Source organism: Dendrobates tinctorius, unplaced genomic scaffold (assembly GCF_039654945.1).
Source record: "Dendrobates tinctorius isolate UK_male_01 unplaced genomic scaffold, ASM3965494v1 ptg000003l, whole genome shotgun sequence".
Lineage (NCBI taxonomy): Eukaryota > Metazoa > Chordata > Amphibia > Anura > Dendrobatidae > Dendrobates > Dendrobates tinctorius.
The window spans coordinates 26852950-26875810 of record NW_027361671.1 but is presented as its reverse complement, the minus strand read 5'-3'; the positions used below and the strand labels follow the sequence as shown (position 1 = coordinate 26875810).

The window sequence follows — 22861 nt, the reverse complement described above, 5'->3', positions numbered from 1 at the left end:
TGGGCAGAAAGATCTGGAGTATCAATTGATCAAATATGTAAGGCGGCCACCTGGTCATTTCCTTCCACCTTCTTTAACCACTATCGGTTAGACATGGGTGCCTCCTCAGACCTCACCTTCGGGCTAAGGGTGCTGCAGGCTGTAGTCCCTCCCTAAGTTAGTTTACATCTCTGTAATTCTCTCGTGATGCTGTCATGGGAGTCCGAATAAAGTATTAAGTTACGTATCGGTAACGGTATTTTTCGGAAGCCCATGACAGCACCCTTAGTTCCCTCCCTTGTTCACATATAGGGGTGCACTCCTTTAGAAGATTGTTCATAAAATCACCTTATGGGGGAGATGGTAAAATAATTCTGGTAAATAGGGTAGATAGGTTGTATATATTATATGTTGTGTACTAACCATGGTAGCCTCTCAAGCTCTGTAATCCAACTGATGCGTGGGAGAGGTGCCGCCCTTTTTGTATCTGTAGGTTTCCTGTACCTATAGGGCGGATCCCCTCTCTCGTGGTGCTGTCATGGGCTTCCGAAAAATACCGTTACTGGTACGTAACTTAATACTTTCGCAACCATACGGCTCAGGGACATTGGTCACCGCGAGAATCACGCCTCCCGATCAACCTTCTAGGGAGCAATCCGGCTGGCCTTGCAGCATTTCCATCATCTTCTAACGGGCCGCCCTGACCTGATTGATTCGGACAATGCCACGGCCGTGGCTGACATAAATCATCAGGGGGGCACCCGCAGCAGAGCGGCCATGCAGGAGGTGAAGCACGTCCTCCGCTGGTCCAAGAGAAACCACTCGGTGATCTCGGCAGTCCACATCCCAGGCGTAGAGAACTGGGCGGCAGATTTCCTCAGCCGGCAGGGTCTTGCGTCCAGGGAATGGTCACTACACCACGAGGTCTTCTGGCAGATTTGCCAATGTTTGGGAACTCCAGATGTGGACCTGATGGCCTCCAGGGTAAATGCCAAAGTGCCCACATTTGTCGATCGATCCCGGGATCCACAAGCAATCGCTGTGGATGCGTTGGTTCTACCATGCAACCAGTTTCGCATCCCGTACCTATTTCCCCCACTGCCACTACTTCGGAAGGTCATCAGGAAGGTGAAGGCAGAGAGGGTCTCAGTAATTCTGATTGCCCTAGATTGGCCTCGTCGGGCATGGTACGCAGACCTAGTGCATCTTCTCGCCGACGTCCCCTGGCGGTTGCCAGAGCGCCCAGACCTGCTCTCCCAGGGCCCGATCTGCCACCAGAACTCAGGGGCCCTGTGTTTGACGGTGTGGTCGTTGAATCTTGGATTCTGACCCAGGCTGGGTTCTGCCAGAATGTGGTTGCTACAATGGTTAGCGCCCAGAAGCCCGCCTCAGCACGTATCTACCACTACACCTGGAAGGTTTTCTTCGCATGGTGTAAGGACCGCGGTTATTCCCTGCTGAGATTCTCCATTCCCAACATCTTAGCTTTCTTCCAGACTGTCCTAGACTTGGGGCTAGCTCCAAGTTCAATCAGAAGACAAATATCTGCCTTATCTGTCCTGTTCCAGCGCAGGATTGCTACCAATCCGCAGGTAAAGACCTTTATCCAGGGGGTCTCCCACTTGGTACCTCCCTATAGGATGCCTCTGGAAGCCTGGGACCTTAACCTGGTCCTAAGTGTTTTGCAGGAATCTCCATTTGAGCCACTACAGGATGTCTCTTTGACATACCTTTCCTGAAAGGTGGTGTTCCTCGTAGCTATAACATCAATCAGGCGGGTCTCGGAGCTGGCAGCTCTATCTTGCCAAGCTCTGTTCCTGATTTTTCACAAGGATAAGGTGGTTCTCAGGCCAGCTCCCCCTTTTCTGCCGAAGGTCGTTTCCTCATTTCACATTAATGAGGATATTGTCTTACCCTCTTTTTGCCCAGCACCCGTACACTGTGTGGAAAGGGCTCTTCATACGTTGGACCTGGTGAGAGCCCTCAGGAGGTACGTGTCACGGACTACATCCTTTCGTCAGACAGACACGCTGTTCGTGTTCCCCAAGGGTCGCAGGAAGGGACTCGCTGCCTCGAAATCGACCATAGCCAGGTGGATTCGTTTGACTATTCAGGAGTCTTACCGCATCAGATTCGCACCTGTTCCAGCAGGGATCAGAGCACATTCCACTCGGGTGGTGGGCGCCACTTGGGCTCTTCGGCACCAGGTATCAGTGGAACAGGTCTGCAAGGTGGCAGCCTGGTCCAGTTTGCACACATTCTCCAAGCACTTCAATGTCCATACTCAGGCTTCAGCAGATGCGAGCCTGGGTAGAAGGATTCTCCAAGCAGCGGTGGCGCACCTTTAGACAGGAGGTTCGTATAGCTTGGACCGGTGAGTCGACTTCCCACCCAGGGACTGCTTTAGGACGTTCCACAGTCCTGTTTCCCCCAATGAGGCGAAGGGGAAACATGGATTTTTGTGATACTCACCGTAAAATCCTTTTCTCCGAGACGCTTATTGGGGGACACAGCACCCACCCTTTTAGCCAATTGGCTCTTTTTTGTTTAATATGTATTTATGATAGTAGGTGGGTTTTCTGGACATGATGTTACCTGCATTAGGGATGATTTTGTTTGTTTTTTTGATCTCCTACTGCTTTTGCACCAAACTGGTCTCGCTGGCAACCAGGGCGAGGGTGTATACTGTGGAGGAGGAGCTAACCCTTTTTTCATTCACTTAGTGTCAGCCTCTTGGCGGCAGTAGCATACACCCACAGTCCTGTGTCCCCCAATGAGCGTCTCGGAGAAAAAGATTTTACGGTGAGTACCACAAAGATCCATGTTTCATTATAACCAAGTTAATCCTTTGAAAATGTTAATAACGTTTAGATGATCCATGTATTTTTCACCTAACAGTTCATCCTTTTCTCCATTCTCAATTCAATATCTTGGAGTTTAATTCATGCTGTAGGGCTCAATAGTACTCAATTAACCAAACATCATATCAAGTGGAGGGGAAGAAAAATTAAAATAAAAAAAAATCATTTTTAAAAATTCTCCTTTCTCTTTTTTCTTCTTTTCTTTCTAATCTTAAAAAATCTATATTACATAGAAATAATTTATACAAATAATCATCACAATTTGTTAGCAATATTAATAATGATATATTAAATCATGTTTAATATTTAATCTGTGCGAAATTTAGTATGTAATTCAAATATCCACCATAAATATTTACTTTATTTGAATTAATAAATACTAGAATCCTGCAAGGATTAATTATTAACCCCTAAGGGTGGTTTGCAGGTTCATGACTGGGCCAAATTTTACATTTCTGACTACTGTCCCTTATGAGGTAATAACTCTGAAACGCTTCCAAGGGTAAAAGGAGAAATTGGACTGGAAAAGTTATTGTGCAATTTGTCCTGAGTACGCTGATACCTGATATGTGGGGGGGAACCACTGTTTCGGCGCATGAGAGCTCAGAAAGGAAGGAGCGCCGTTTGACTTTTTCAATGCAAAATTGGCTGGAATTCAAATCTGACACCATGTCATGTTTGGAAAGCCCCTGATGTACCAAAACAGTGGAAACCACCCCACAAGTGACCGCATTTTGGAAACTAGACCCCCCAAGGAACTTATCTAGATGTGTGGTGAGAACTTTGAACCCCCAAGGGCTTCACACAAGTTTATAATGCCCGGGCGTGAAAATAAAAAAATCGTAGTTTTCCACAAACATGATCATTTAGTCCCCAATTTTTTTATTTTCCCAAGGGTACCAGGAGAAATTGGACCCCAACAGTTGTTGTACAATTTGTCCTGAGTACGCTGATACCTCGTATGTGGGAGAAAACTACTGTATGGGCACACGTCGGGGCTCGGAAGGAAAGTAGTGATGTTTTGGAATGCAGACTTTGATGGAATTGTCTGCGGGTGTCATGTGCGTTTGGAGAGCCCCTGATGTACCTAAACTATTGAAACTCTCCACATGTGACCACATGTGACCCCATTTTGGAAACTAGACCCCCCACGGAACGTATCTAGGTGTGTGATGAGCACTTTGAACCCCCAAGTGCTTCACAGAAGTTTATAATGCCCAGGCGTGAAAATAAAAAAATCATATTTTTTTTCCACAAAAATGATACTTTTGCCCCCAATTTTTTATTTTCCTAAGGGCAACAGGAGAAATAGGACCCCAAAAGTTGTTTTGCAATTTGTCCTGAGTAGGCTGATACCCCATATGTGGGGGTAAAACACTGTTTGGGCGCATGGCAGAGCTTGGAAGGGAAAGAGTACCATTTGACTTATTCAACGCAGAATTGGCTGGAATTGAGATCAGATGCCATGTTGCGTTTGGAAAGCACCTGATGTGCCCAAACAGTGGAAACCCCCCAATTCTAACCCCAACACACCCCTAGCCCTAACCCTAATGGGAAAATGGAAATAAATACATTTGTTTAATTTTATTATTTTTCCCTAACTAAGGGGGTGATAACGGGGGGTTTGATTTACTATTTATGGTGGTTTTTATATTTGGCAGCTGTCACACGCTAAAAGATGCTTTTTATTGTAAAAATAGTTTTTCCATCACCACATATTGAGAGCTATAATTTTTCCATATTTTGACCTACTGAGTCATGTGAGGTCATATTTTTTGCGGGACGAGTTGACGCTTTTATTGGTATCATGTTCGGGCACGTGACATTTTTTGATCGCTTTTTATTCCAATTTTTGGGACGCAGAATGAACAAAAACCAGCGTTTCATGAATTTCTTTTGGGTGGTGCATTTACACCGCACGGTAAAATTGATAAAGCGGTTTTATTCTTCGGGTCAGTACGGTTACAGCGATACCTCATTTATGTCATTTTTTTATGTTTTGGCGCTTTTATGCAATAAAAACAATTTTATATAAAAAATAATTATTTTTGCATCGCTTTATTCTGCGAGCTATAACTTTTTTTTATTTTTTCTCTGATGATGCTGTGTGGCGGCTCGTTTTTTGCAGGACAAGATGACGTTTTCAGCGGTACCATGGTTATTTACATCCGTCTTTTTGATCGCGCGTTATTGCACTTTTTGTTCAGCGGTTTGATAATAAAACATTATTTTTTGCTTCGTTTTTTATTTTTATTTTTTAAGGGGTTCGCTAAAGGGGTTAACTAATGGGACAGTTTTATAGGGCAGGTCGTTACGGATGCGGCGATACCAAATATGTGTACTTTTATTGTTTTTGGGGTTTTTTTATTTCCAAAAAATGAATTTATTAGGGAATATATATTTTTTTTTTTTTTATTTATTTAGCGATTTTTTTAAAATTATTTTTACACTTTTTTTTTTTTTTTTACTTTATTAGGTTGTCCTTCTTCAATGCCTGTGACAGATCACTTATCTGTCACATCACAGATCACTGTGACAGATCAGCGATCTGTCACAGGCATTGAAGAAGACTTCCTCTTGCCTGCGCTTTGCAGGCACTGAGGAAGCCAGCTCCCTGCAGGCCCCCGAAGTTCGCTGTCGCCATCTTGGATCCGGGGACCTGCAGGGAAGGAGACCCCCACAGCAGCGCTGCACATTGCGCTGCTGTGGGGGGCTCAGGGAAGCACGGAGGGAGCCCCCTCCCTGCCGATGCTTCCCTTTAACCCCCGGTACACTGCGATCGTGTTTGATCGCGATGTGCAAGGGGTTGACGTGTCGGGGGCGGTCCGTGACCGCCCCTGACACATTGCGCCGGGTGTCAGCTGTGATAATCAGCTGACACCTGGCCGCGATCAGCGGCGCTCACCATGTGGGCGCCGCTGATCGCTGTGACGTACTATCCCGTCCCTGGGAATTGAGTCCCAGGGCACATGGACGGGATAATTAGTCACATGGCAGTAAAGGGTTAAACATGATTTAATATATCATTATTAATATTGCAAAGAAATTGTGATGAATATTTGTATAAATTATTTCTATGTAATATATTTTTTAGATTAGAATTAAAAAAGGGAATTTTTAAAAATTGTATTTTATTTTTTTTTCTTCCCTTCCACCTGATATAATGTTTGGTTAATTGATTTCTATTGAGCTAGAGCATGAATTAAAGTCCACGATATTGAATTAAGAAAAGGATGAACTGTTATGCGAAAAATATATGGATCATCAAAACTTTATTATAATTTTCAATGGATTAACTTGGTTATAATGAATTTGGACCATGTATTATATGTATCTTCAAAGTTTCACTTGTATAAGTAAAAACTTGATGACATGTGATTGGGTGGTTTTATACCACATGACTGCACAGGATATGACATAAAAAGCTATTCAGTGTTAAAATAGTTGTACAATGAATAAGGATTAAATTCCAAAACGCGTATGCTTGATTTTGCACATTTTTTTGCCCATGTACACTGGTGCGACTTTTTAGTTCTTCAATAAAGACTTCTGAATTGTATTCAACACGCCTTTTTTTTTTTTCCACACAAAAAAAAAAAATTTAACTTCCAATCATGGAAGTTATCACTATTGTAAGATTATTGATTAAAATGTACCTTGATCTTGGGACAACTTCATTAACACATACATAACAGTACTGCATTGTAGACTATGACCATAGGCGTCATTCTGTTTAATAGACTATAATCCGATTAGATAAAAGAATCGAATTGCAGGAGTTCGGTCCATCGGCCAGGTCAGTACTCTTTGACCGCTGGAAGGAAGACCTGTGAATCTCCTTACCTCCCAGCATTCCTGGCTCTTCTACTGATGCGCCGGATTGGTGCGAGGTCATCATTGGAACATAATGTCATGCCAGAATAATCAAAAGAGGGACCTGGAATGCCAGGAGATAAGAAGATTTCAATAAATTGATTGAATTCTTGTTCTGTTTAGGCTCAGGTCCCTGATACTCGCTGGCCAGCACTCCTGCAGGAGGCCACAAGTGAAGTTTTGAAGATGACCTCCTGCCCATTGGCCATTCTTCTTCAAGGAATCCTACAGTTCAGCACAAAAGGGTCACGGTGAGATGCAGTAATCTCTTATTATTCTAAGATATGTCATAGACTTCATAGCTGTATATTCTCAGGCATTCTTGTTTCTAAGACAGTTCAGGTCCATTACGATCTGCACCATAATTCTAATTTCATTTTGTTATGTACTAGCTGAAGAGCCCGGCGCTGCCCGGGCATAGTAGCTAACTACGGTTAGTTATAACAAATTATAATGATTATATCTATATATAAAGCTGAGTGTATAGCCCCGCCCACTCCGCATAGCCACATTTACTATAATATCCCACATCATCCCGTCAGCCAGAGCTACTGGACTACTACCCCTAATATCCCACATCATCCCGTCAAAGCCAGTAAAAGTAGAATAATGAAATTGCACAGAAACATGGTTCACTAAGATCACAGGTTCACTAAGATCCCAGGTTTTCTACTGATCAGGCTGATATTCTCACTTATCTGCCACCATAAATATCACAGTCATGCTTTTCACCAATGGACAGGCACAAACCTTATACATTAGTACAGTAGAGAAACCTTCACACACATTTTCATGCACCGTCAACTTGTAATTTGTCCGGCTGAGTTGCTCATGGATCTACAGCATCTGTATGCAGTATAGTACCATATTTAATGGGTTGTTATGGGAAGAGCATTATGTGTTATATGGGTATATTCAGGTGAATTATGGGGAAAGTAGCACTTTAAAAAAACTCACAGCATCAGAGCACAGTAACACATCAATAATGCATAAAAGTGTCTGTGAGAAAATATTAAATCCACATGACATTTAATCTGTGCACTTTCCTACATTCATGTGTGTCACTTAATGATACCACATGGGAGGGGGGGGATTCATTTCTGTCATGCACTCACTGCTCCTTTCTGGGGGACAGACGATGGCTGGAGCTTATGTTCCTGGGGATGCTAGATTTCTCCCACCATGTCAGTGTCTGCTGAGGTGTTGTCAAGTGGGAAAACTTGCGCATAGCAACCAATCACAGCTCAGCTACTTTTAACCAGCTCTGGTGAAACGAGAGATGCTTAGTGATTGGTTGCAAGGAAAACTGTTGGTCATAGCAACCAATCACAGCTCAGCTACTTTTAACCAGCTCTGGTGAAATGAGAGATGCTTAGTGATTGGTTGCAAGGAAAACTGTTGGTCATAGCAACCAATCACAGCTTAGCTTCTTTTGAACAGCTCTGGTGAAATGAAAGATGCTTCTTGATTGGTTGGTGATACACACACACACACCCACACACATGATTTTTATATATAGAGATTTCCTACTTCTTTTATGGCACCAACTTATTCTGCAGTGCTGTACAGAGATTGTTTACTATTCACATCAGTCCATGTCCCCAGTGGGCACACAGTCTAAACTTCATTTATCACACAATCTAAAGTTACTTTTTCAAGCAAACACATACACTAAGACTGAATTATTAGTATCCTTTAAATATGATTCTAGAGTTTTTGGAGGACACTATGGAACCTTGAGAAAAGTCACACAAATCAGAGAGAAAATACAAACTCTAGCCTAGGAGCAATTCTAACCAGGTACTCCAGTGTCATCTGACCAACCATGGCCATTGAAAATCCAACTTTTTTAAAAAGATTAAAAAAAACAACACAGATATTAGTTATTTACACAACAGAAATTACCTTAAAATGTGTTTATCAGGTTATGTAGTGTAAAACAAAATAATCAAACAGTGCCTATAACAGTTTTTTCCCTACATTCATGTGACAGAAAACGAATATACATGTATATGGTCATTTACTATATTTTTCAGACTTCACTCCTGTTTAAGGCTATGTGCACACAGTGCGGATCCTCCCTTGGATTTTTCCGCTAGTCAAATGACCTGCATTTTTCCTGCGGATTTCTTCCTTTTTTTGTGTGTTTTTTGTGCGGTTTTCCACTGCGGTTTTCCACCTGCGGATTTGTAGAATGGAGCAGGTGGAAAACTGCAGCAAAACCGCACAAAAGAAGTCACATGCTGCTTTTTTTCTGCGCAAAAACCGCACTGAAAAATCCGCAGCATGTGCACAGCGTTTTTTTTTTTTTTTTTTTTTTACATAGGCTATAATGGTACTGTACATCACCTGCAGTTCTGCTGCGGATCCGCAGTAGAAACCGCACCGTGTGCACAGACCCTTAAAGAGCAAAAATAGGAAAATCGAATGTTCTACTAATTAAGAATTTTCTGTTGGTGTAAAGAATTGGAGGAATGAATAGCACTAATTTTAATACACTACTGGAATGGGGAGGTAACAGATCAGTTGCGTCTCTCTGCAGCATGTGTATAATATACCTATAGCTTTATCATGCATATTATGTACACTGTCTGCAGCACACACATATACACAGCACTGCTCCATCCACTGTACATACATACTCTGCTTTATATACACGCAGCTCTGCCGCTCCAACCCAGCTGTGCTATATGGGCTCTGCATCAACACGCATGCAGCTCTGCTATATCAATAAACACGCACCTCTGGTTCATCAACATGCATGCAGCTCTGCTACATCAACACACGCATCTGTGCTACATCAACACGCACGTATCTCTGCTACATCAACACGCACGCATCTCTGCTACATCAACAGGCACGCATCTCTGCTACATCAACACGCACGCATCTCTGCTACATCAACACGCACGCATCTCTGCTACATCAACACGCACGCATCTCTGCTACATCAACACGCACGCATCTCTGCTACATCAACACGCACGCATCTCTGCTACATCAACACGCACGCATCTCTGCTACATCAACACGCACGCATCTCTGCTACAAGAACACGCATGCATCTCTGCTACATCAACATGCACACATCCGTGCTTCTGTGCTACATCAACACGCACGCATCTCTGCTACATCAACATGGACGCATCTCTGCTACATCAACATGCACATATCTATGCTACATCAACATGCAAGCACCTGTGCTACAAGAACACACATGCATCTGTGCCACATCAACATGCACACATCCGTGTTTCTGTGCTACATCAACACGCACGCATCTCTGCTACATCAACACGCACGCATCTCTGCTACATCAACACGCACGCATCTCTGCTACATCAACATGCACACATCTCTGCTACATCAACATGCACATATCTGTGCTACATCAACACGCACGCATCTCTGCTACATCAACACACACGCAACTCTGCTACATCAACACGAACGCAACTCTGCTACATCAACACGCACGCATCTCTGCTACATCAACATGCACACATCTCTGCTACATCAACATGCACATACCTGTGCTACATCAACACGCACGCATCTCTGCTACATCAACACACACAGTTCTGCTCCATCAACACACGCAGTTCTGCTACATCAATACGCATACAGCTTTATTTTTTACATCATCACAACCTCACGGCTCTGCTACATCTCACAAACACTGTACACACAAGCCTGAGACTGATCACATGAGCAGCTAGTCGGGCCCTGCAGTGTGCTTGCAGCCTTAGTGATGAGCAGGTCCTAGTAGCTTTCTCTCCTGCTCTGCACCCATCAGACTGATCAGTGTTGGGCAGGAGGAGAGAGAACTGTGCCGCTGCAGAGTTTTCTCTGTGATCGGGAAAGGTTCTGGGTAAGTATTCTCTTCGATCAAAGGAAGCTCCCTGTAAACACACTTTTTTTTACCAAGATTTTTTGTTGCTAAAAAGTGTGCATTACCATAGAAAAAATAAGGCATAAGTACACCCAACAGTGGAAAAGAACAATGCTATTTATCTCACGCAAGATTGCCATATCAGTCAAAAACTAAAAAAGGCCCTGAAGTGAGGCAAAAAGAAATGTCTGCTCATGAAGGGAGCAAGAATCTGTTCCTGCTGATTTTTTCCTCCTATTTGATAATACTGCTTTATATAAATATTAGTTTACATCCTGGCATCTTTTGTCGCTTCCATTTTAGGCTGAAATAATATTCTAGATAGTGAAATGTCATACCCGCTGGTTGGCCCTGCTATGGCCCCACTGCTGAGCCCACGCTGGGGTCGCCTGTGTCTTTTGAAGTTGGCGTCAGTGTGTGATGCGCTTAGAAATTAATCTTGGTGCGGGGTCTGTGTAACTGACAGGAAATCCATGGTTCTTGGCTCAACATTTCTATATTTATCTATGATCTCATTACTTTGTATCAAAGAGAATTTGTTGCCACCTTTATGTTCCCCTCTCTCATGGCATCGTAAGGTGGTGACAGGCACACTGATTTCTGCACTCCGGCAATTATGTATCTCGTCCTGTTGTGGTGGAAGTCAAATTTACCAGATACAGATCTTCTAAGGAAGGAGGTGTCTCATATCAGTCTACTGATCTGTAAAGGGAAAAAGAGCAGTGTGGTTCGGTGAAGACAGACTCAATCTCCATGGGTCATAAAGCAGATCTGACACCAGATTTCACAATACAACCTGCATACATCACTAAATAGATCTTAGACACGTTAAAGATGCAGTAGGTACTTTGATAATCCATTTCAGAATAGCTGTGTAATGAAAGTTTTCAACACCTTGCCTGATTAACAGCTCCTCAGTGTCTTTTCTCCCTCCTGCTGCTGAGATCTCACAAAGCTCAGCACAAGCTGCAGCTAACAGGCTGGGTGGGTGGAGATTGAATACACTTTCACTAATGATTATTTCATTCTACAGTATATCTGGGCTCATCTTATTTTCAGGATTATTCAGCCATTATGACATGGCATTTCAAAATAAGTACACCTGGCTAATCAGGTATAAGAAATATATTTTGCATTGCGAAATCTGTTGACAGATCCACTTTAAAGTAATCCCATTCACCCAAGGAGAACCGCACTTGACTAAGTGTTCATGACCCTTCCTTTCAGTGAGGGTCTCAGCACTTGCACCCAGTCAAATCGTTTTACATGTTTTACTATGACATGTCAAATTTTTTGGAAAGTGCTTATGTTTCTACACCCTCTCTAGTGCTTGTATGTGGGTATGATTATATGGCACTGCTTTAGCACAAGCTTCGTATCCCTATCATGGACTGTAAGTTATAGTCATCCCTAATTTCTCTTGCCGAGCTAGTAGCATTTCTATTAGAGTTTAGTTATATTGTCCTTTGCAGCTTTTTCTGCTATGTAAAGTCTAACAGTATCGCTGCCGCTGATTTCCTGTTTTGTGCTACTGCATGACACTGATAAACCATGTAAGTGATATAAACTGATACAAAGTAAATAATGAGATAATGATAAAATGATTTGAGCTCTAAGAGGTGGTAGCCTTCCAATTATTCTTATAGGCAGCTTAATGGTTATGCTTCCATATTGATGGTCTGTGCTTAGAGAATTTGTAAGCAGTGATATATTGTAAACTGCTAATGTGCGATATTCTTATTAATCCTGAACTAATGCGTATTGCCTGTGAATACATTATTCTCTGAACAAAATCATAGTTCCACCACTTACTGTCTGCTCTATTAAGTTTCTCCCTGATTTTCAGCGAATTGTGGTCTTTGTAAGGAGGAGATGTTGAGTGGTGGGACTGAGGTGTAGCCTCCATTGGGACACTCAATAACCTTTAGAACAATGGTCCCCTAATTTCTTATAGGATGTAATAGTGACTGCAGAGTGGAATAAAACTTTTTTGTTTTTTATTTTAGTTTTTTTTTTTTATTTAGTGTCTATTGCAGAGATATTAGCAATCAAAGTATTTGACACCTAATGAGTTAACATCCTCTTGAACTTAAACAAGTTATCAGACGTTTTTACTGGTAGCATGTACTTCTTCTCCCTGTATGATGCTGACCAATCATAAGCTTCACTTTAAGGAAAGAAGAATACGCGCCTTAGAGCAAGATTCTCTGATTGTGAGATATAATGAATGATACAGCCCTGATCTCCTGGCCTAAGCTCCTGCATGAGTCAGTATCATTGAAGGGGCAGTGCAACTGAGTTTAGCTGTGTCACATCACAGAGCTTCTATCAGTTCACATTATTACTTAGTTTGTCAGTAATCACATTTATGTCTGCTGTGTTCCTGCAACTTGTACTCCTTGTACTCCCTATTCAGTAAGATCAAGCCTGTCATTACCTCTTGCACAAGAGCAGCTTGCCTGTTCTTTACTCCTCCTGTGTAAGATGTAATGACAGCCTGCTCTTTTCTCACTGAAGAGTGATTACAAAAGTTTTGGTTTCTTTGTTCCAGAAATGGAAGTATTTCACCCAGAAAATTATTGGAATTACACATGTTTTGTTATATACACGTTTATTTCCTTTGTGTGTATTGGAACAACACAAAAGAAAATAGAGTAAAAAAGGCAAATTGGACATAATTTCATACAAATTCCCAAAAATGAACCAGACACAATTGTTGCACCCTCAACTTTAATATTTGGTTGCACACCCTTTGGAATAAATAGTTGCAATCAATCGCTTCCTGTAACCATCATCAAGCTTCTTAGACCTCTCAACTGGAATTTTTGACCACTCTTCTTATGTAAACTGCTCTAGGTCAATCATATTTGAAGGCGCATCCTCCCAACAGCAGTTTTAAGATCTCTCCATAGGTGTTCAATGGGGTGTAGATCCAGACTTATAGGCTGCCGCTTCAGAACTCTCCAGCGCTTTGTTTCGTTGGCCTGCTGCAAGACTCATGACACTGGGCATTACTTTGCGACCCAAAATACTTTGGTAATCTTTAGGCTATGTGCACACTTCCGGAATTCCCGCGGATTTTATGCGTTTTTGCTGCGAAAACGCGGCAAAAACGCATAAAATAAGCAACCCATTGAATTCAATGGCATTCCGCACATGCTGTGCTAATGCTGCGTATTTTTTCCGCGGCAAAATCGCATCGTTGAAAAATACGCAGCAGGCTCATTCTTTGTGCGGAATCGTGGGAATTCCGCACACATAGGAATGCTATGCTATGGCCAACTTGCGCAAAGTAAGCGGAAAATGTGCGGATGGTACCCAGGGTCTGGAGGAGAGGAGACTCTCCTCCAGGCCCTGGGTACCATATCCCTGTAAAAAAAAAAAAAAGAATCAAAATAAAATATGGTGATATTCTAACCTTCCGGCATCCCACACAGCATAGGCAGCCTCAGTAGTAAAAAGTTGGTCACACTTGTCAAACACTATGTTTGACGAGTGTGACCAACCCGTCAATCAGTTTTCCAAGTGATGCTACAAATTGCTTGGAAAACGCTAGTTTATTGCGGGGAAATATGTGGGAATTCCGCATGCGGAATTCTAGCATATTTCCTGTGGCAGGGAGTTGCTGAATTCCCGCAGAAATTTCCGCTGCAATACCGCAAAGTGTGCACATAGCCCTAGATTTCATGATGTCTTGCACACCAGAGGCAGCAAAACAACTCTAAAATATCTTTTAAACAAATTAATAAAATGCAATGGTGCTCAAAGTGTCAATCCTGACACAAACAATGTGTGTATGCATGTAAATATATGTGTGTATGTGTATATATATATATATATATATATATATGTATGTGTATCCGCTTGAAAGATAATGCTATGATAAAGCCATAGTATGTAATGATAAATGTGCAAATATGCTACTCAATAATACTAAAATGGTGAAACAGCATTGTGCGGAAAGAATGAGGAGGATAAATTATATTCTAATTAAAGAGGGTATACATGACCTGGTTGCAGGAGGGCTCCCCGGTGCGCGTTTAGCGTTAGCGTCTTCTTCTGTAATGTATTTGGCATATACTTCTCGTAATTTACAGTTGTGGCCAAAAGTATTGACACCCCTGCAATTCTGTCACATAATACTCAGTTTCTTCCTGAAAATGATTGCAAACACAAATTCTTTGGTATTATTATCTTCATTTAATTTGTCTTAAATGAAAAAACACAAAAGAGAATGAAGCAAAAAGCAAAATATTGATCATTTCACACAAAACTCCAAAAATGGGCCAGACAAAAGTATTGCCACCCTCAGCCTAATACTTGGTTGCACAACCTTTAGCCAAAATAACTGCGACCAACCGCTTCCGGTAACCATCAATGAGTTTCTTACAATGCTCTGCTAGAATTTTAGTCCATTCTTCTTTGGCAAACTGCTCCAGGTCCCTGATATTTGAAGGGTGCCTTCTCCAAACTGCCATTTTTAGATCTCTCCACAGGTGTTCTATGGGATTCAGGTCTGGACTCATTGTTGGCCACCTTAGAAGTCTCCAGTGCTTTCTCTCAAACCATTTTCTAGTGCTTTTTGAAGTGTGTTTTGGGTCATTGTCCTGCTGGAAGACCCATGACCTCTGAGGGAGACCCAGCTTTCTCACACTGGGCCCTACATTATGCTGCAAAATGTGTTGGTAGTCTTCAGACTTCATAATGCCATGCACACGTTCAAGCAGTCCAGTGCCAAAGGCAGCAAAGCAACCCCAAAACATCAGGGAACCTCTGCCATGTTTGAATGTAGGGACCGTGTTCTTTTCTTTGAATGCCTTTTTTTTTATCCTATAAACTCTATGTTGATGCCTTTGCCCAAAAAGCTCTACTTTTGTTTCATCTGACCAGAGAACATTCTTCCAAAACGTTTTAGGCTTTTTCAGGTAAGTTTTAGCAAACTCCAGCCTGGCTTTTTTATGTCTCGGGGTAAGAAGTGTGGTCTTCCTGGGTCTCCTACCATACAGTCCCTTTTCATTCAGACGCCAACGGATAGTACGGGTTGACACTGTTGTACCCTCGGACTGCAGGGCAGCTTGAACTTGTTTGGATGTTAGTCGAGGTTCTTTATCCAACATCCGCACAATCTTGCGTTGAAATCTCTTGTCAATTTTTCTTTTCCATCCACATCTAGGGAGGTTAGCCACAGTGCCATGGGCTTTAAACTGACACTGCGCACGGTAGACACAGGAACATTCAGGTCTTTGGAGATGGACTTGTAGCCTTGAGATTGCTCATGCTTCCTCACAATTTGGTTTCTCAAGTCCTCAGACAGTTCTTTGGTCTTCTTTCTTTTCTCCATGCTCAATGTGGTACACACAAGGACACAGGACAGAGGTTGAGTCAACTTTAATCCATGTCAACTGGCTGCAAGTGTGATTTTAGTTATTGCCAACACCTGTTAGGTGCCACAGGGACGTTACAGGTGCTGTTAATTACACAAATTAGAGAAGCATCACATGATTTTTCGAACAGTGCCAATACTTTTGTCCACCCTCTTTTTTATGTTTGGTGTGGAATTATATCCAATTTGGCTTTAGGACAATTCTTTTTGTGTTTTTTCATTTAAGACAAATTAAATGAAGATAATAATACCAAAGAATTTGTGTTTGCAATCATTTTCAGGAAGAAACTGAGTATTATCTGACAGAATTGCAGGGGTGTCAATACTTTTGGCCACAACTGTATAGGTTTAATAATTACAAATATCTTTGATAGAAAAAATGTTAACTTATTAGATGTCAAATACTTTGATTGCTGATATATCTGCAACTGAGAGGTTAAATTACATAAAAAAATGTTTTATTCTGTTCTGCAAATTCTGTGTCCAGTTCAACATGAAACATTAGGTGAAAGTTCTTTAAACCTGTGTCACTACAGAAGGAGGAGGTTGCACCGCATGTACAGTGTAGTGAGTCGTCTTCATTCTGCAAGGTGTGATGGTGGGTTCAGAGTAAATGATACGTCAGACTGGGGTATAGTGCGAAAAGTGAAGGGTTACTCGTAGAACAGCTAGACAAAGCTTGTATTAAAGTCATATAAATGCAGTTTCTTTCTATCAGTTCACCTGAAATATTGGAAACCTGAACCTATATAGAAAGATGGTGGCAAACACCATTCCAAGCTTAAGTCTTGGTTTTAATTTCCCTAAAGAAATAAGGCATCTAGGGTTGTTACTCTATTACCAGTATTTTGCATTGGCTGCCCATGTTTATCTGCTGGTAAATCCATCAACGTTTTGATTTTACTTTACAACGTCCAGGTCTGCAGGTAAAAAAAAAATACATAAAAACAAACTAAAATGTCAGATTGCCGACTTTTATAAATGCATCAGTTCTCTATTCCTAAGGGAAAGATGGCTGCACTCCAATTCAGCTCAGGGATAGGTTTAGATGATAACTTTGGCATAGTATAAAGACTAGTTCATGCATCATGGCGTACAGGATTTATTATGCGCTCATCTTCCGCCCTTACAAAGCCCACAGCCTGACAGTGCACATGTGGTTAAGATGCTTCACTGAAAGCAAGGATTTCACTGCAGGGGCTAAATCTGTGTCTTCTACCTATTCTGTCTCCTGTGATGGCTCCTCACATAGAATATGTGCACACATGATATTTCTATAGAGAAAATATGTGGTTTTATTACAGGTATAAAATATAAAAAAATCTGATGTATGATCTAATTATCATGATGTCTGAACACTGTCAAAGGTTGTAACAGAATCATAATCTAGAATCACTAAAAAATGTCAAAAATGTCAGATGCCTGACTCGCAACAACCCCAGCGATCAGCTGATTGTACAGAGCAGTGCACTCCAGATCGTTCAGTGTGTAGGGGCAGTGGCTGGTACTGTAAGCTCTCCTAATCAATTGTATGGGAGAGGCATACAATACCATTTACAAGCACTGCATAACTTACCAAGCTGTGGCACTTATGGTGCACTGCAGCCCTTGGCATTAGCTGAACATTGGGGTGCGAGAATCTTAGCTCAACCTCTCTGGTGCCCTTTTAACTCCATCTTCTTGCCACTTCCTATGAAGTCCTCTCTGTACCACCCTTCTTCTGGCTGCCACATCTATATGGATCGGCACACAAGATGTCATATATGGGCTTGTTGCTTGTCTACTGTAAAGACTGAGCACGTAGAGTTCGGCCACAGAAAAGATACCAGAAACCAGGGCGCAGGAAGTGCGGTACAACAATTCTGCTTGTGCTCAGTGGCCAAAAATGGAGAGAGAAGGTTCCTAAGTGGTGAAAAAGTGTGTGGGTGTTAGCAAGAAAGCAAGTTAGGTGGTGTAACCTCAGAGAAAGGAAGTAGAAACCTCGTTCATTCCCAGAACATGGTTGTAATTGCAAAACTAATTGTTGAAAATGAAGGATTTTAGTAGCCAAGTCAGTGACTTGGGGTTTTTGGGACTGTATTTTCGTTCTGATTGGTCAAAAAGGTCTTGAATTTACTTAAATGATTAACCAGTCAATATTAGTCTATGGGTTGTCATATTTGTTAAGTTGTTAAAAAATAAAAACAAGCACTATTTCATAGTCATACACTTTGGATATCTACCAGCTTTCCCTAAATGACCCATTTGCTTGTAATCTAGTCAGCATGTCCGAGCTTTTGACAAGGTGCTGACCACCAGTTTTTGAGCAGATAATTCGGGTAACAATCAATATGGATGCACTTCTTGTCACTTTTGAAAAAGAAAGTCTGCCTCAACAAAACAGAGAAATGGAAAATCTGACTGTAAGAAGGAAACCTTTTAATAACTGTTGGCTATAACTCGAATTTGTGGATTGCCAACACATGAAAAACTTTACATTTTGGATGGAAATATGGCTTAAGAATCTCATTTTTAATTGGGATTTTTGAAATTTAAGCAAAATACAACCCCAGACATGTATGTGATCCTGAGTTCTAGCACATGGTGTTTTATCTATGAATGTTTCTGTGGCGCACTACAATGAATGAATGTTTAGAGATGAGATTTTGATGAGAACAGTTAGGATTTGGCGTGCTCTCCTCGAGTGTTTAGTACTCAACCCAGAGCCGGCCATCTGTGATCTCATCCTGGCAGAGATACGGATGTACTGCAGAAAGTCAGATTTTTCTCTCACAATTTTCACTTGTCTACAAAAATATATATATGTATATTTCTCTTAAAAAGTCTTACTCGTCCTAATTTATGAAAGAATATGCTGTATATTAAGACATTTTAAGGAAGAGAACACATAGGACTGGAGGGTCTAAAATTCTGTTTATTTCTTTGAAAGCCTTGATTTCTGATTTACGCTTGCGTAGCTTGTACATATGGTATGAAGAAATCTGGATCTGTGTTAAGACATATCACCATCTCGTATAGGAAATAGGACAGATTTTGTGATCATTATATAAATTTAATGCAGATTTCTAAACATGTGCTAGACATATAACAATACTCAATTTAAACCCCATAGATATTATATAACCAGCGTCTGTGTCTAAAGGTACTGTCACACTTAGCGATGTGGTCGCTAGTGAGCTGCTACACAGGCAGATCTCACCAGCGACATCGCAGGGGTCGGGGGTCGCTACTTACCTGTCAGGCGAGGCGATCCAGACGTCCTCCCGCCCGCCTCCACGCGTCGCTCGTCGTCACAGCAGGAAGCTGACGACGAGAAACGGTCCAGGACGTTCTCGTGTGATTAGCGATGACCAGCGGGGGAGCGGTCGGAGGTAAGTATCAGACATAGCGATATCGCTAGCAATATCGCTATAACGTCACAAAAACCAGTGAAGTTATAGCGATATTGCTAGCGATATCGCTTAGTGTGACAGGCCCTTTAGCAGGAGTCAAAGCCGAGCTCCGATGGCTGCTTTTAACCATTTAAATGTCGCTGTCAATCAGCGGCATTTAAAGGAAATTTGCATAAGGTTTTTGCCACCTAATCTGAGAGCAGCATAATGTAGGGGCAGTAGTTTTAATAAAATCACTGTTTTATCTATCAGCAGAAGTTTATCACTAGAGGACTAGTAAACCTGCTACAAGGTAGTTCATCCACACACCCCCACCACTGATTGGCAGCTTTCTGCTTATGAACAGTGTACACAGAGAGCTTCCAATCAGTGATGTGAGCGGGGTTATATGGGGCTCAGCATTCAGAGAACTGCTAGATCTGCAGCACAGAAAATAGTTCTTAATCAAAACTGTAACAAAATGAAAAGTGAGACATCGCTGGAATTAGGGTGTCTACCTCTGCACGCTGCTGCTTCCAGATGGGGTAGATGGAACCTGTTGCCAGAGCTTCCCATCAGCCACTTGTGACAAAATTGTGAGGCACCTATAGTTTACCATGGAATCCAAAGGGGCCCTTTGAAGACCCCCTTCACTGCCATCTTGATACACCTGTAAGGCCTCTTTCACACTTCCGTTTTTGACAATCAGTCAAGATCCGCCAAATTTGAAAAAAAACGGATCCGCCATTTTTCTTTGCGGATCCATTTTTTCCCCATTGACTTTCATTATTGGCGGATCCTGACTAATTGCCGTCCGTTGCATCCGTTTTTTTGAGGATCCGCCACAATGTTAGTGTCCGTCAACATCCTGAAAGATTTCCAAACGGAGCTTGCAACGTTTTTTTGGCCGGCGGATCCTCCAGACACTGAATTAACCACAAAATCTGTATGGGTGCCGGATAAAAAAAAAAAAAAAATCTCTCTCTCTCTCTCTCTCTCTCTCAGTTGAGAACGGATCCGCTTCTCTGCCTTTTTGGCGGATTTTAACTGATGCAAATAACTGAAGTGTGAAAGAGGCCTTAGGAACCCAGTGACATGAAAAAAAAAATTATTTTTTTTTAAATACTTTCGAATCACACCACTTCTCCCCCATTAAAAGTAAAGACCGTCAAAAAATAACAAAAATAAACATATTTTCTATTGTCACATCCATAGAAGTGCAGTCCATTAAAATATAAAATTAATTAACCTCATTGGTAAAATCCATAAAGAGAAAAATCGAAAGATTTGTGATTTTTACTGCATCTCCCTAATAAAATGCAATAAAAATCAATCAAAATGTGTTATGTACAGTAGATTTGGATCAATAAAAAGAATCAGCTCACCAAGCAAAAAACAAGCTCTCACACAGATCAATCAAAGGAAAAATGTAAACGTTTAGGGAACTTTGAAAATGGTGATTTTTATTTTTTTTTATTTATTTATTTTTTTCACCACTTAAAAAAAAAATTGGAAATGTGGTATCTACATAATCATACTGGCCTGGAGATCATTGTTTTTAGGTCATATTTAGCACAAACAGAATGCCGTAATAGCAAAAGCCAGAAATTTTAAAAAAATCCACTATTTTGTCCTATTTGTAATTTTTTTCCTGTTTTTCAATACAATATTAAATTAATAGTGTCGTTGAAAACTACAACTCGTCCCACTCTTGGAAGACAGGAGATAAAAACGAAAATGCAAAAATAAAAATGGCTGCAGAGACCAGGGGTTATTTCTATATGTAGCTTAAATACGTCACATTTCAGCTGCGTTGTGCAGAGGTTATTGCATCTATATCTGTGCCAATGTGGCTTACAATCAGAATCCCCAGTAGTGCACACAGACTAAAGGTAGCCATACACGTTAGCCCAAAACTCGCTGAAATGTGTTTTGGCCAGATGAGACAAGCATCTAAGGTGTATGATTGTGTCCTTGCATTCCCCCAGATATCAGAGGCTTGTTAGTTTTCAGCTTGCCTAATATTTTTTATTTTCATGGAAGATGAGCTGCCACAAGGGATATCTGGCAGCAGCTTTATAACAGCTGATTACTGTTATATTAGTGTAAAGGGATGTTAAGACCCCCACTGATTGCCACTGATTGTCCAATGTCCACTGTTCCACCCTAAAGGCCCCGTTACACATAACGTTGTCCCAGCGATCCCACCAATGATCCGACATGGATAGGATCGCTGGGACATCATTAGGCTGATCGCTGGTGAGCTGCCACATAGACAGCCCCTCCAGCGATCAGGATCAGCGAGCACGCTGGTTTCTAATGTAAACATTGGGTATCCAGGAGCCGCGTCTCTTGGATACCCGCTGTTTACCTTGGAAACCGGCATACACGCTGGTTTCCAAGGTAAACATCGGGTATCTAAGAGCCACACAGCTCCTGGATACCCGATGCTTACATTAGAAACCAGCGTCGCTGATCGCTGGTCTCTTGCTGCCACACGTAGGGATGCGTGCTGGCCAGCGGGAGACCAGCGATTAAAAAATGGCCCAGGATGATCGAGCATGATCAGCGATACTCGGCAGGGGGGCCGGTCGCTGTTTCCCGTCACACACAGCGATCTCGCTGGCGAGATCGATGTGGCGTCACAAAATCAGCGATCTCGCTGTGTGTGACGGGCCCTTAACTGCTAGACCACTGCCCGGATGAAGGGTTGAATGGAGCGGCGGCTGCACTTGGGTCCTGCTACTTCGGCCTAGATAGTCATGTGCAACTTTGTTTTTGTAGCTGGGGTGGAACAGGCGATACAAGACACTTATTCTGGTTATTGGGGTTATTGGTGGATATCTAATGGGTGAGATCCACACCAATGTAGCAGTTATCACATATTTACTACATATACAAAAGAGCAAACATGCAGGAGGCTCTTAAGGGGCCAATTGAAAGGAAAAAGTTTTATTCATCCACCTAAACGGGTGAATAAAACTCCACTTTTTTCTTTAACTTGGACTCCTTAAAGGCAGATTGCATTTTTGCTCTTTTGTACACGCTGAGGACTTTCTTGGCTACTGTCACCACTAACTGAAGACTGTTCTGCTTTTTCTTGTTTGCTATTTAGTGGCTAGGGGATATTTTGTGAAATACCCCTTTAAAGGATGGAGTTTTTATTTAGGTTAGTTATATTAGTTATATGTGATTCTTTATTTCTGTTGCCTGATAAATACTCATGATTTCTATCCTGCAGGAAAACCAGACAGCTTTTGGAGAAGGTGGTTTACCGTGCAGTATGCAGTGAGTCTGTTGCCTCTGTTGCCCGCTGGTATCTCTTAAGACATTTACATGCCAAAAATGATGATCAGTTGATAGAAGTAAGTCTGTATTCTGGGTTTAGTGATTGAATGCTCCAGTCATGTCTATTTCTAAAAACATTAATTACTAGTGTCACTCTTACATGTCATGATCGAGTTACCACCGACAAGCTCATACAGTCGTCTGACAACCGCTT

General features: G+C 41.8%; 1 protein-coding gene across 4 annotated transcripts in view; it reads left to right on the top strand.

The window, feature by feature from the left end:
• SKIC3 (SKI3 subunit of superkiller complex) overlaps positions 1 to 22861 on the top strand; it is a 262730-nt gene that overhangs the window by 237670 nt on the left and 2199 nt on the right. For all 4 annotated transcript variants that reach the window (XM_073590811.1, XM_073590899.1, XM_073590727.1 and 1 more), the window contains 2 exons: positions 6837 to 6964; positions 22601 to 22724. In XM_073590811.1, coding sequence (XP_073446912.1) covers positions 6837 to 6964; positions 22601 to 22724 — 252 coding nt within the window. The remainder of the gene's footprint in view (positions 1 to 6836; positions 6965 to 22600; positions 22725 to 22861) is intronic.